Consider the following 14,675-nt stretch of genomic DNA (forward strand, 5'->3'; position numbering starts at 1 on the left):
TTCCAAAAATGTACTGTGAGAAACCATTTGGCCTTTGGTTTCATAAAAAGAAAAATATTGGAACAAAATTAACCGGTTACCAGAATTTAAAAATAAAGTTTTCACTTTTTACTTTGTTCCTGTTTTCAGTTACGTTCTGCTAAAAATGTCTTTAATTTAACCATTTTTAATCCCTGCGTTTTACTGCTCATTATCTTGCTTATTCTCGACTACTCGCCAAAAACATAATTAAATGGATAGGAAATATTGAAGTTGAAATAATTTTATTAGCTCACTTATAAAACTCGCAGAGTGATACGAGGAGCAGGAAAGATGAATTGCGAAACCCAAATGACCTGTGAAATAACGCTATATCCCCAAATGTGCAGTCATTATTCAGAAATATCAGACTGCTGGATGGGACGATTGATGAATCAGAATAGAGTATTCCAGAGAGCCGTGTGATAAATCGCAATATTTAAGGCTTTGCTCAGAAATGGTGAACCATCATTTCAACCAAACAGCCAAGGAAGCTAATTAGATGCAAAATGTTTCCAATCATTCAGAGTTTTGAATCTGATTCAGAGTGAACTGATTCATTGAAATGGACAGTTTGAACTGATTCATGGAAAGGAATGAAACTCTTAACACAAAATTTGCTTCTTAAATTTAATTAGAGACACAATAACAGAATTGTACAAAAGTAAATGTCCTTAAAATCAAATATTGAAATTAATTCATATTACATTGAACTGCATAGACCCAACAATATGCAAAAAATATGGCATAGGCTGAATAGAAAAAAAAATGACTATTTAATTTTAAAATGCATAAACAACAGCAGAAGTGAGATTTCCCAGCCTAACACATGGATAAAACACCTGGCCAAATATTGTATTAGCCACATTAATAAGATCCAAAATAACTTGGAGGTAAATTGGACCCACAGCCTTTGATGACAGTAACAAAAGATATGGAAGTAATTTTCTCTTCCCATTAAAAGTGTATAAGCCTACTTATTTATATCCAAAATATGCACACTTATATGGTTAGTTGCATTTTATATTTTGCCTTTTAGCCTCTTTTTTTTTTTTTTTTTTTTTTTTGCTGTCCACAAAATTATTATGGTCTATCTAGAAATTGAAGGTCCTCTCCAGATCACAGGCCCCTCCTCTCCTGCTTCCTGTTGGCCCCAAGAAGGACAAATCACTTTCCAGAATGTAGAAATGTGATATCGAGATGACCGTCCTCTGGTCCTGAAGAATCTCTCTTTCAGCATCCTCCCAAAAGAGACTGTAGGGATAGTGGGAAGAACAGGGTCAGGGTACACATGTCTACCTCTTTTCTTTATCCTGTCATATGTTGTTTAGTTGTGGCTGTACAACTATGATATTACTGGTGGAAGAAATAGACAGTGACACGGGTTTGTTGCTTCTTCAGGGAAATCTTCACTGGGCGTTGCACTCTTCAGACTAATGGAGCTCAGCAGGGGATCAATTATAATTGATGGTGTCAACATTGCTCAGATCGGACTGGAGGATTTGAGGAGCAAGCTGTCAGTCATCCCCCAAGAACCGGTTCTTTTCATCGGCACTGTCAGGTATGGTCCACATCACTTTCTCCAGCTAAGCCACACACGATGAGCTGAAGTTCTTTAAGTTAAAGTGGTACAGCATTCATAAGTCATTTTACTTCTGTAATCAGATGTACAGAATTTAAAAGTGAAACAGGATATTAAACATGGAGTGCGGGGCTTGATTTTATATGGAATTAATTGGATTGTGAAAAGTGGCCGTTGCATACCAGAATGGAGCCAACCGGTTTGAAAAATAGAAGTGTTTATTTATGTCAGCTGACAATGAAAGTAATTTCAGAGGCAGAGCATGTTATTGCATTTTGATTAAAGACGGCAAAGAGAAATATGTATTGTCTTTGAAATAAAGAGTCGTGCACAACAAAACCACGATTGAAATTAAATAGGGTCCATTTCAATTTCTTGTTAAATTTTAATGGATAGTTCACCTAAAAATGAAAGTTCTCTCATGATTTACTCACCCTGCTTGCATCCCAGATGTGTATGACTTTCTTTCTTCTGCAGAATACAAATTAAGATTTTTAGAAGAATATCTAAGCTCTGCAGTTCCTCACAATGTAAGTGAATGGGTGCCAAAATTGTCAAGTGCCAAAATGCACATAAAGGGAGCATAAAAGTAATCCAGGTCTTCAGTGTTTAAATCCATGCGTTCAGACAATATATGATAGGTGTGGGTGAGAAAAAGATATATATTTAAGTCATTTTGTGTCATAAATTCTCCTTCCTGCCCAGTAGGGGGCGATATGCATGAAGAATGTGAATCACCAAAAATAAAAGGAGAATGTGAACATGAAGGAAAAAGGACTTTAATATTGATCCGTTTCTTACCCACAACTATCAAATCCTTTCAGAAGACATGGATTTAATGTCCAGAGTCATCTGGACTCTGGAGTACTTTTATGTTGCCCTTATGTGGATTTTGGAGCTTCAAAATTTTGGGAGATATTCTTCTAAAAATCTTTGTGTTCTGCTGAAGAAAGAAAGTCATACACATTTGGGATTGCATGAGGGTGAGTAAATTATGAGATAATTTTAATTTTTGGGTTAACTATCCTTTAATTTCAAATCGGAAGATCTGTCTTGTAAATCATTCTCTCATCAACAGGTCAAATCTGGATCCCTGGGATCAGTATACAGATGCACAGATCTGGGATGCACTGGAGAAAACACACATTAAGGACATGGTGAGGACTGCTGTAAAATGTCAGGAGGCTTTTGGAAGTACTTTAAAATGCAAATAACTTTAGTTTGACTTTGGAGTAAAAATGCCTTGCTGTGTCTTGATGTTTGTTTTAGGTGAGCCAGTTGCCTAATTCACTGCATTCTGAGGTGACAGAAAATGGAGAGAACTTCTCAGTGGGAGAGAGACAGCTACTGTGTGTGGTCAGAGCACTTCTCAGGCACAGCAAGGTCTGTGGCCTCTCAAAGACATTCAGTAAAAAATAGATCTAATTTTTAAACCTTTTTGCTCTGAGCCGTGGTGCAAACACAGTACATTTACCAGCAAAATGTTCAAAAGCTCAGTGGACCTCTGGCCATACTGACCATATGTGCCTTTCCGCCTTTCTTTCTCTTCAATTTTTCTTGTTTCCTCTTGACTTTCCTATCGAATAGAATGTATGAAAACACTTTAATAAAAAATTTAAAAAATCTTTGTGGAGTTAAAATAAAATGGGAGTGAAAATGTTAATATGTTAATATTCAAGATGCATTTGGAATGCATGGCTGCTTCAGTCCTAACAAGAACATTTGCTTTGTATTGATGCATTTATGAATTATACAAAACTTGATTTTTGTGATTTATTCATAACTCTCTTTAATTCTGTTGAATCTCAGCTGATATAAAATGGTGAAACATTGCCACCACATGGCTAAAAGTGAAAGACAATTTTAGAAAATATTAGCGTTCAGAAAGTGCACAGGAGAAACACATGACCAACTCACAGATTTATAAACGGTGAAGTCATCCTTACAGAGTTACACCGACTTGTTCTTTAATATGTTGATGTCTCTTTAGATCCTGCTCTTAGATGAGGCCACAGCTGCCATTGACACAGAGACAGACCGGCTTATGCAGAACACTATTCGAAAGTCTTTCAGTGGCTGCACCACTCTGGTCATTGCCCATCGTCAACACTGTGCTTAACTGTAGCAGAATCATGGTTCTGGACCAGGGGCAGGTAGGTCTCCAACTTCATCTGATATTGAGGAAGGTTTTACTGATACATGATGTTCTACTTAACATCCTTTGTTGTTCCTGGAATAACATTCCTATCAAAACCAATCACAGCACTAACCCTGAACCTAAAAATAACCCTTAATCTAACCAGAAATCTACCCATAAAATCATAATGCCAGGATTCATGGTTCATTTGAATGTTGAAAGATAAACAAAGGAGGTTGAAAATGTTGATGAGTTTTTTTTTTTTGGTTTGTTTTTTTTTTTATTTATTAATTTTAGTTCATTTTAGTTTACACATTATTTACTCTCCTAATACATTTTAGAAACCTAAAGTTGCATTTGTAAACATTTCCTAATTCACTTTGAACTATTAAAACTAACAAATGTTTTTATTTAAAAACAAATAACATTTAATAAAGATTAAAAATGCTGTAAAAAATATATTGATAATTGCTTGTTCCTGATATCTAATGCATTAACTAATGTTAACGAATGAAGCCTTATTGTAAAGTGTTACTTTACATTGTAATTTTTGTATCTTGTCTTTTTTTAAACAGATTTTGGAGTTTGATACCCCTTCAAACTTACTTGCCAATGAGAACTCAAGCTTTCGTGCCATGATGGCGGCTGACGAAGATACGCTTAGTCACCCATAAGAACTAAGCATACTCTGAACAAATGTATACTCAACAAAACATTCAGGGACACACAAAGCTGAGAATATTTGCAGAGTGATGATTATTGAAGCTGCTAACCTCAAACTGAGATGTTTGTTGTTCTTGAAGACAAAGTTCTACTGTTCTAGTTAGCACACAGAGATTTTGATTTTATATGTGATGTCAAAAAAGACAGCCTTCCAATGTGAACATTCACATTAATGGCACTTTATATCTCTCCTGAGGCAGAAGAATCCTGCCTGCCACAGAAATGTCCTGACACTTAGAGTCAGTGCTGTACAAGGGTTGACTGAGTGCATTTCTTATAAAGGGCTTCCTTCTGCCAATTTCTGGTAGAAGTACATTTTGCACACATAACTGTAATTTATTAGTTTTCTATTTGTTTGACTTTATAAAGGTTTGTAAGATATGTAAGGTAAGATACTATTATGTCCTATGTCTCAAGTTATTAAGCATATAAATCTAAACAAAGATGAACTTCAGATCAATCACAAATTTTATTCCAGAGATGTCTGCATTTAAATTTAAAAATAAAAATTATATATATTTTTGCTGTTGTTTTGTTGTGTTTATCTGCTTGTGCTTTTCTTTTTACTCATAAGTGTGGTGCCTCTGCTGGTATAGGTGTGGCTGAATATTTGTGAAAGTGTTGGTGCAATTAGTGTTTTAGTGAAGAAAATGTGCAATGTGAATTATTGTGATAATCAATCAAAAATGCTATTTTTTTTTTTTTTTTTTGTATCAAAATGCATATTTCTGTCTAGAGTTTTGTGTGTTTATTTTTTACAAAACGTTTATTATTATTATTGTTTTTTATGTCATTTATTTTTGAGAAGTGACTGTAATGGATGTTATTTTGTTCCTGATAATCATCTGAAAATTGTACATGTTCAGGTGAATTATGCAATCTTTTGCCACACCATGCAGTATCTATTCAGATACTAATTTTGTGATCCAAGATGAAAACAAATCTGAAACTTGTTAAAATTATAATGTTAATCTTTAAAAGTTGCCTGGTTAAGAAATATCTAGTGTTTTTAGTTTTGTGGATGTTTTACGAACACTTATTTTATGATTGTTATAAAAAAAATTAAAGTATATTTGTACATTTAACTTCCTGTGCTTCCTGTATTTTTTAAAGCAATTATAGTGTCATATTCTTTTTTAATTTCCCCCCCAACATGCTGTTAGCTTCAGAACTCAAAACTTCTTCCTCATTGCAAAAAGAGCATTTGTTAAAACCAAGCTGCCAAAATGACTTGTTCTTTATTTTCTCCACATCTTGATGTCACACTGGGGTAGAAATTTGTATCTGACCGCCTCCACAACAACAAACACATCAACACCTACATTACCTTATCTCCTCTGTAGCCCCTCCCAGATGCGGTGAATAGTGATGGCAATGAGAGAGCATGTCAGTCAAGAGCAGAGAGCCAATCATAAAAGTGGGTGTTTACTGTCAGATCTTAAAGAAATAGTTCACCCAAAAAACGAAAATTTGCTGATAATTTACTCACCTTTAGGCCATCCGAGATTTATATGACCTTATTTCTTCATCAGAACAGGATTTAAGATTTTTAGGAAAATATATTTTTTTAAGCTTTTCTATTTAAGCTTCATCAGCAAGTGAATGGACAACAATTTTTGACGGTCCAAAAAGCAACTTAGTCAGCATCAGTGTAATCCACTTGACTCCAGCCGATCAAGTAATGTCTTCTGAAGTGAATTGAAACATTTGTGTGAAAACTTGGGATTTAGGGGTTCTCTGCAAGTTTAAGTTCTTCTATAGAGTTACAAAGTTCCAAGGCAACCTTCTTCTTCATTGACCTCAGTGACAAGAAAATAATGACATAGCTCCTTGTGAAATTTATCAAAGTTCGGTACTGTTTTAATGAATCTACTTTTATGTAAAAACAATTTCCCAAGAATAATAATTATGTTAATTGCTAAGTCATGTGTTCTCTCTTTGGCAAATACACCAAATATCACATTTTCTTTTGTTAATTCAGAGAAATGGCCAAATTTAGGAAATAACCAATAATGTAAATCTTCCCAGAAGGCATTAACAAATTTACATTCATAAAATAAGTGTTCTGTTGTTTCAATTTGTTCATCACAAAATGAGCAACTGTTATGATATAGACCAAATCTGCATCTTAAAAGCTCTCCAGAAGCATATATTCCGTTAAGAGTTTTAAAGTGGACTTCCTTTGCTTTTGGTACGATTGGAAATGTAAAATATTTTGTTCTTAATTTCTTAACCTCATAATTAGAAAAATATTGGATTTTTATTTTCTTTTCTTTTTTTTAAGAAAATGGATATAATTCATTAACAAAAGCTTTCCAGATTGTGATGTTTGGCAATTTCAGGTTAGTAAGAGCTAGTCCATTCAACAAGAGTTTAGGAAGATAAGGAGTTACATTACTTTGACATAAACTATAAGACATTTGAATGATAGATTGTGGGATTGCTTTGATAAAAATATCATACTGTTTTCGGTCATTTATCTTACATTTTTAACAAAAAGTCTCAAAAGGTATAATGATTCCTGTATTTTCCAAAAGGTGCATCACAGACCATATTCCTCTCTCATATCAATTGTTGTAGAATAAAGATTTGTTCCTACACACCACATATCTACTATTCCATAACGGGATGGTATGAGGACTAAAATTGTGCTTGTAAATCAATTTCCAATATAATAATACCTGTTGATGAAAATCTGATAACTTGATAGGGATTTTTTTTTTAGGTCATAATCACATCTAATAAGGATGTTGATGCCCCCTAGTTTCATAAAAATGTTGCTAGGGATATGGAACCAAAGGCTGTTTTTATTTTTTACAAAGGATGTAAGCCAATTAGTTTTGATAGTATACTATAATTTGACGTTTGTCTAATATAAATATTGAAAGTCCATTCTATGCTAAATCCATGACTACTACAAACTACATAATAAAAGAAGTTCCAGTGGTTCAAGCGGAGGGGCTTTTATTTTGTATTTCCGCGTCGTTCTCCCGGAACGGAAGCAGCGGTGAAGCAGCGGAGCTGTAGCCGCAGCAACAGCGCTCAGGATCGGCCACACACCGGGCTGACATGCCGCGGGGATGATGGCAGCCTTCGGCATACTGTGCTACGAACACAGGCCTCTCAAACGGCCAAGACTCGGTCCTCCCGACGTTTATCCTCAAGACCCGAAACAAAAAGAGGTTAGTCGGCATTCTCTCTTCCTGTGTGGGAACATTTTAATCTTTAAATAGTTTAAAAGGAGACTGTTTTGAGATCAGGCCCTGCCTTCAGCTAACGGCCAATAACAATGAACTGAAGGCAAACGGCTCGGTTTGCTAACTGGAATACATAAAGTATGACTCCGATATTTTGTCTTCTATCCTTAATCAGTGATGCAGATAGAAGAAAATGTAATTGAAGGCTAAAATTCAGCTCTAAAAAAGACGTTTAGGTGCGTGGTTTTGAGTGGAATTTATTTAAAACTACTACCCACGAACGTAGATTAAATAAAAGCGCCATATATTAAACATAACTGATGTCATTTATTACATATATTTGTATATTTTAAATGTGCGGGTTATATTTCCGAAGTTTTAGTATATTAAAGATATAAACAGTCACATAGCTCTTTTGAGTGAGCCTGTGTGTTTATGTTTGTTGACAACTGCTTGTGCGTTGATTTGTTTGTGATATCATGGTTATTTCTCAAAACTTACTGAGCTTTCTACCTAGACAGCATTTTTGGGTATCATAGTCTCTGGAAGCAGCTTTGTAAAACAGTCATCTGTACTTATAAACATGATGAACGCGCCTATGATGCTCAAAATGCATCTCATTACATGTTCTTTTCATTCGCAAGTCTGAGTATACAAAATTTAAATTGTCTTAAAGATCCCAAGTAAAGCTTTCTTATGAAGTACCGATCTGATTTTGAATCTCATTTTCGTAGGTAAGAATTTAATTTCACAGTATTGCATGTAGACTTTAATACTCCTTGTTTGTCCCATTGATTTATGAGTGCTCCATGTTATAGACTTGTAATTTATGTATTTATTGACAATTGATTAAATCAAGAGCATAATGTTATGAGCAAGAGATATGCATGCATTCCCTAACCTCTTAGCGTATTATGCATGAGCCATGTAGTAACTGAGGCCTTTCTTGTTGATTAGGATGAGTTGACAGCATTGAACGTCAAACAGGGATTTAACAACCAGCCAGCCGTATCAGGCGATGAACATGGCAGTGCTAAAAATGTCAATTTTAACCCTTCAAAGGTAAGTTTATTCATGCTACTGCAGAGATTATTTGCATGCATTGCATATGCCGTTTAGTACAGTGAAATCCCTGTTCATTTACATGCTGGATTCTTGTTACTTTCTGCTTTTCAGATCAGCTCGAACTTCAGCAGCATCATTGCGGAGAAGTTGCGCTGCAACACGTTTCCAGATACTGGGAAGAGAAAGCCACAGGTCAATCAGAAGGATAACTTCTGGCTGGTCACGGCGAGGTCGCAGAGCTCCATCAATAATTGGTTTACAGACTTGGCTGGGACCAAACCTCTAACTCTGCTTGCTAAGAAGGTTTGCTTTCATCCTTTTAAATCCCATACTGCTGTTTGTGAACTTGGAACATATTGCTTGTTTTTTGGAAGAGGTCCAGAGCACTCTCTTAATATCTTACAAACCCCAAAGCAGTACTTAATTTCACAGTAAAAGGTCAAGTGGTACTTATTATCTTGTGTTCTGCATTATTAGTCTAATTGGGATGTGTTTGCACACTAGGTTCCAATCTTCAGCAAGAAAGAGGAAGTGTTTGGCTACCTCGCTAAGTACTCTGTGCCAGTGATGCGTTCTGCTTGGATGATTAAAATGACTTGTGCATATCATGCTGCCATAACTGAAACCAAGGTGAAGAAGAGGCATGTCATTGACCCTTGCATAGGTTAGTGAAATAATTTTTCAAAACTTGACATTTCTTTTTTTTTTTGGTGATCATATAATAATAAAAAAAAACTTTTAACACTTTTGTCTGTCCTTGTTTAATCCCTAAATGAAGATTAAAAAGTAATCTGCTCTTGTGCTGTGTAATGGGGCTTTGTGCTGAAATGCCTCTCTGGTTTTATTTGGGTTCTGCAGAATGGACTCAGATAATTACCAAATACCTTTGGGAGCAGCTGCAGAAGGTGGCAGAGTTTTACAGGCAATCTCCCAGCCAGGGTTGTGGATCACCTCTGCCGGCTCCTCCTGCGGAGGTGGAAACTGCCATGAAACAGTGGGAGTACAATGAGAAACTAGCAATGTTCATGTTCCAGGTAGGTGGTCCCGATTTTATTTTAAAGATGCTGTAATTTGTCTCAGTTAATATAAAATGCGGTTCAATTTGAATGCTGTGCATTTGAGCTGGGCAGGATGCCGGTTTGTAAGCGTCACAATAGATGTGTCAATATATTATTGTAGACTGTTTATGTAGCTTTAGATGTATGGTTTTTAGTTGGGAATGTATGAATTTTAGTTGGCAGGACTGCTTCACATTATTTAGATGTGAAATCAACAAAGAAACATTGAGAAATGTGATAAAACAGACTCCGCTTATCCCATTAGGATAAAGTTATCATCAAGCAGGAATTGTTGGTTGTCAAGAAATGTCGCAATTTTCCTTATTAAAGCTGATGTGTGTAATTTATTTGATGATAGCGTCAACGAACAGAATTGCAAAAATAAAACTGTTTTCAAAACAGTTTTCTGATGACGTCCCCGTCTTTTGTTGATCAAACAAACAGATAATCCCGTCCCCAACTCGGCGCCATTGGTTGAGTCAGTATTGGTGTGTAGGATCAATTTAGGTCACTCAAAGCAAACTGCAATTTTTATAACGCCAGAGAAACACAGTGTTTACAATTTCTGAGAAAATGTTTCTACAAATGGATTACTTGTGCATCATTTACAGTTGGCAACGTCATGCGTTTTTAGTGATCAGATAGCTATCCGATCATGAAACGCATTAGAGACAGATTGCAATCCAATTTAAATATCTGAATATAATATACATAATATACATGAAATATAACATCTCCTACAGAGTATTTGCATAGGTCTCGCGATGTGAAATAAATAATAACAAATTAAGACAAGGATGCACATTGTAGGAAAGACAGGACTTTTTGTCATAATTTATTTTATGCAGTTCACTGAAGAAACTGAAACGAAACACTGACAATGCAGCTGACATGCATGACGCATCTTACCTACGAGAATTCCATAGGGGCGAAATACATGTGCACTGTTCAAAATCAGTTGGAATCAAATAATAAATCACATCTTTTAATTTTTCTGCCTGCAGTAGCATAATCATGGAAGTGAGTTTTGTGAAGAAGTGTTATTTGCATATAGCGTGGGAATTGAAGATCGGATTTATATCCATTTGGCGGAGACGCATTGATGTGGTCAGGTGTAAATGGAATGAGCTCATTCAATCAAATGGCTATCTGATGAGTGAAAATGCATGAAGTGGCCAAGTGTAAATGGGCCCTTAGAGTTGTTTCTGCCTGTTAAGCTGGGATAGGAGAAAGTATTGTAACACAACTAATGTGCAATCACAGGTGTTTATATTGTATGCGGCTTTAAATGTGACCCATCCAATCAGAACTATCTGTGTTATAGTGTTTTACACTTGAGTGCTTTTGTTTGAATAATTTGAGATTTAGTATTTATTTGTAAGAACATTTTTGTTTGTTTTTTCTATCGCGTTTAATATAAAAAGATAAAATAATCATATCAGACGATGACTTAGGAAAATTTGCTGGATTGTCCTAAATTGGGCATGGTATTTCCTGCATAAAAATATCTATCATGATTTATACCATTGCTGGGATCTAAAAGTACTCGTATATTATGATGTAAGATTTTTTCAGTTGCAAAAAGGAATGTTGTTTTGCCAGTGTATGAGATTCATGGTGCTGTAATTGATTTTAGCTGTTCTGGAACTTCCAGGAGACTGAGCTGTTGAAATAGATATGCCTCTCATTCCAAAACTTCGCCCTCCATCGATGCGTTTATATCATTGATGCAGTCACTGAGCAGTATGTCTTGGTCAAACCCAACTGTAGCAAAAACAGCACTCAACTGATGACTGTTATGAACCTCAATATGGCATTAAACCTGCATTAAAATGATCCTCTTCAACTAATACACTCCAGGGGAGGACTTGCCATCTGGTACACCGGGATTTTTCCCAGTGGGCTGGTCGAGTAGTTGGCCGGTCGGTCAAGTATAGTGGGCTTATCGGCGAAACTATCAAGAGCTGCCATTTACTGTTGTGGATGGGATACACTAACACAAGTTAGTGTATCCCACGCAGCTCATCCGGCGGCCGCAGCACAAGAACAGTTCGGGACTCACCCGTTCAGTGCTGATGAACCTACTTTGTGCTCGCGCTGTCCAGTGATTAACACTATGCATGTCACGTGCAAATCTGACACCAAATCTTTTAAACCTGTATCACATGGGAACCTTACAGGCTCCGTGCTGAAGCTAACTAAATATTTTCTTCTCACCATTCCATACAAAAACAAAATGCTTACAGCACTTTCGCTTCATTTCTGTGTGGACAGGATGGCATGTTAGATAGACATGAGTTCCTCACCTGGGTGCTGGAGTGCTTTGAGAAGATCAGACCTGGAGAAGATGAGCTCCTCAGATTGCTGCTGCCACTCCTGTTACAGGTCAGTTACTCCAGGATGATGCTACATGATTCTGTTTGACTGTAGAAGAGCTGTCAAGTCATGAATTTTGAAATGCAGCACTCTAACAGCTTAGAACCAAGCCTGCATGGAAATTGCCCTTGGATTTCATCAGAAAGCTCTGCAGAATTCTGCAGAACTGGAATGGCTGTGATTCATTTCCCATTCCTTTTGTCATAGTTTATTTGTGGCTAATTTCAGCTACCAGTAAGAGTGCTCTCACTCTGTTTATCAAACATTTCCTGGACTTAATCCATTCCACCAAATTCCAGAGATGTTTTTCACCAAATGAATACCGAAAAGGCAAGAAACTTTGTAGATTCCATATGGACTTGTTAATAACACTGTAATTTTCTGAATGAAGTTTGATTACTTTTACTGCTGTCATTGTTTCTTCAGTACTCTGGGGAGTTTGTGCAGTCAGCCTATTTGTCTAGACGGCTGGCTTATTTCTGCACACGCCGCCTCAATTTGCTGCTGAGTGATGGCAGTCTTGGACCTGGTCCTGGCGGGCACCCGGCACACGGCATTTCAGCACAGCAGGGGAACCCTCTTCCCCCTACCCCCACCTCCCAGCCTGCAGGGGGCAACCAGCCCCAGACCCCCTTCACTGACTTCTACATCTGCCCTCAGCACAGGCCTGTAGTTTTTGGACTCAGCTGTATGCTGCAGGTATGTCATATGTTTTGATTATATATTCAAGGTGCGTGTCTTTGATTCTCAACATTAAGTTTTTCTTGACATTGGTATTTGCTTTTTTTGTCCCTCTGTAGAGTATTGTGTTGTGTTGCCCCAGTGCTCTGGTTTGGCACTACTCTCTGACAGATAGCCGGAATAAAACAGGCTCCCCCTTAGACCTACTGCCCATCGCCCCTTCTAACCTGCCCATGCCAGGGGGCAACAACACCTTTAACCAGCAGGTTTGACTTTGCCATATTTTTTCATGATCTAATTACATTGCACTTTATTGTACTGATATAAAGTACAATAACAACTCCACTGATTTAATATTAGCAAACTATATTTTTGACGTTTAGGACATTTATTTTAATTTAATTCATTTTTCCAACAATTGTTTATAGGCAGATTGTTTCACTTTTAATTGACAATCACAATTCCAGTGGGTCAGAAGTTTATGTACACTAAGTTAACTGTGCCTATAAGCAGCTTGGAAAATTCCAGAAAATGATGTCAAGCCTTTAGACAATTAGACAATTAGCTTCTGATAGGAGGTTTACCTGTGGATGTATTTTAAGGCCTACCTTCAACCTCAGTGCTTCTTTGCTTGACATCATGGGCAAGTCAAAAGTAATCAGCCAAGACCTCAGAATTTGTTTTTGAATTTCTTAAGTCTGGTTCATCCTTAGGAGCAATTTTCAAATGCCTGAAAGTACCACGTTCATCTGTACAAAAAAATAGGACACTAGTATAAACACCATGGGACCACGCAGCCATCAAACTGCTCAGGAAGGAGACTAATTTTGTTTCCTAGACATGAACGTAGTTTTTTGCAAAAAGTGGAAATCAATCCCAGAACAACAGCAAAGGACCTTGTGAATATGTTGGAGGAAACAGGTAGACAAGTATCTATATCCACAGTAATACGAGTCCTATATCAACATAACATCAAAGGTTGCTCAGCAAGCCAATACTCCATAAAAATAGCCAAACTACAGTTTGCAAGTGCACATGGGGGCAAAGATCTTACTTTTTGAAGAAATGTCCTCTGGTGTAATAAAACCAAAATGTAACTGTTTGGCCATAATATTCATTGTTATGTTTTGAGGAAAAAGGATAGGCTTCCAAGCCGAAGAACACTATGCCAACTGTGAAGCATGAGGGTGGCAGCATCATGTTGTGGGGGTGCTTTGCTGCAAGAGGGACTGGTGCACTTCACAAAATAGATGACATCATGAGGAAGGAAAATTATGTGGATATATTGAAGCAACATCTCAAGACATCAGCCAGAAAGTTAAAGCTTGGTCACAAATGGGTCTTCCAAATGGACAATGACCCCAAGCATCCCTCCAAGTTTGTGGCAGAATGGTTTAACCCTTGTGCATCCTTGTGGACATTTTTGGCTTTTTCAGTTTTGTTTTTTTGATAACTTTGTCTGTGTTAATGCTAACTGCATAAAATTTTGCATGGAATTTTAATATTTCACCCTATTTTCTTTAAAAAAATATTTTTTGCACTAGTTACACAAAATACTCCCTCTTAGCGTCGTTTTGGACAAAAATGGCACATTGAAACCCATTAAAACTGCGATTTTTAATCTCAGTGCCATTTAACTATAAAATTATGCAATCTTGTTTAACATGCTTTCATTATGTTGGCAAGGCTTCAAAATTTACATTTTAAATATTTTTTATCAGATCGTGCCATTTTTTCAGGTTTGGCATATCATCGCTTTTGTTGTTGTTTTCTGCTGTTTTTGGCTTATGCATATTATAGAGCCAATTAGATACATTATGAATATATAATTGTGTGAG

At 36.6% G+C, this 14,675-nt stretch overlaps 1 protein-coding gene and 1 pseudogene across 4 annotated transcripts in view; both read left to right on the forward strand.

The window, feature by feature from the left end:
* Positions 1-5,339, forward strand: part of LOC127663304 (ATP-binding cassette sub-family C member 5-like) — a 36,094-nt pseudogene extending 30,755 nt beyond the window's left edge.
* A 2,140-nt stretch (positions 5,340-7,479) lies between these two features.
* Positions 7,480-14,675, forward strand: part of med12 (mediator complex subunit 12) — a 46,381-nt gene continuing 39,185 nt past the window's right edge. For all 4 annotated transcript variants that reach the window (XM_052154820.1, XM_052154823.1, XM_052154821.1 and 1 more), the window contains exons 1-8: positions 7,480-7,642; positions 8,615-8,719; positions 8,834-9,025; positions 9,227-9,386; positions 9,581-9,756; positions 12,055-12,165; positions 12,583-12,855; positions 12,957-13,103. In XM_052154820.1, the coding sequence (XP_052010780.1) occupies positions 7,541-7,642; positions 8,615-8,719; positions 8,834-9,025; positions 9,227-9,386; positions 9,581-9,756; positions 12,055-12,165; positions 12,583-12,855; positions 12,957-13,103 (1,266 nt within the window). In that variant the 5' untranslated portion in view covers positions 7,480-7,540. The remainder of the gene's footprint in view (positions 7,643-8,614; positions 8,720-8,833; positions 9,026-9,226; positions 9,387-9,580; positions 9,757-12,054; positions 12,166-12,582; positions 12,856-12,956; positions 13,104-14,675) is intronic.

This window comes from Xyrauchen texanus, chromosome 23 (assembly GCF_025860055.1).
Source record: "Xyrauchen texanus isolate HMW12.3.18 chromosome 23, RBS_HiC_50CHRs, whole genome shotgun sequence".
NCBI lineage: Eukaryota > Metazoa > Chordata > Actinopteri > Cypriniformes > Catostomidae > Xyrauchen > Xyrauchen texanus.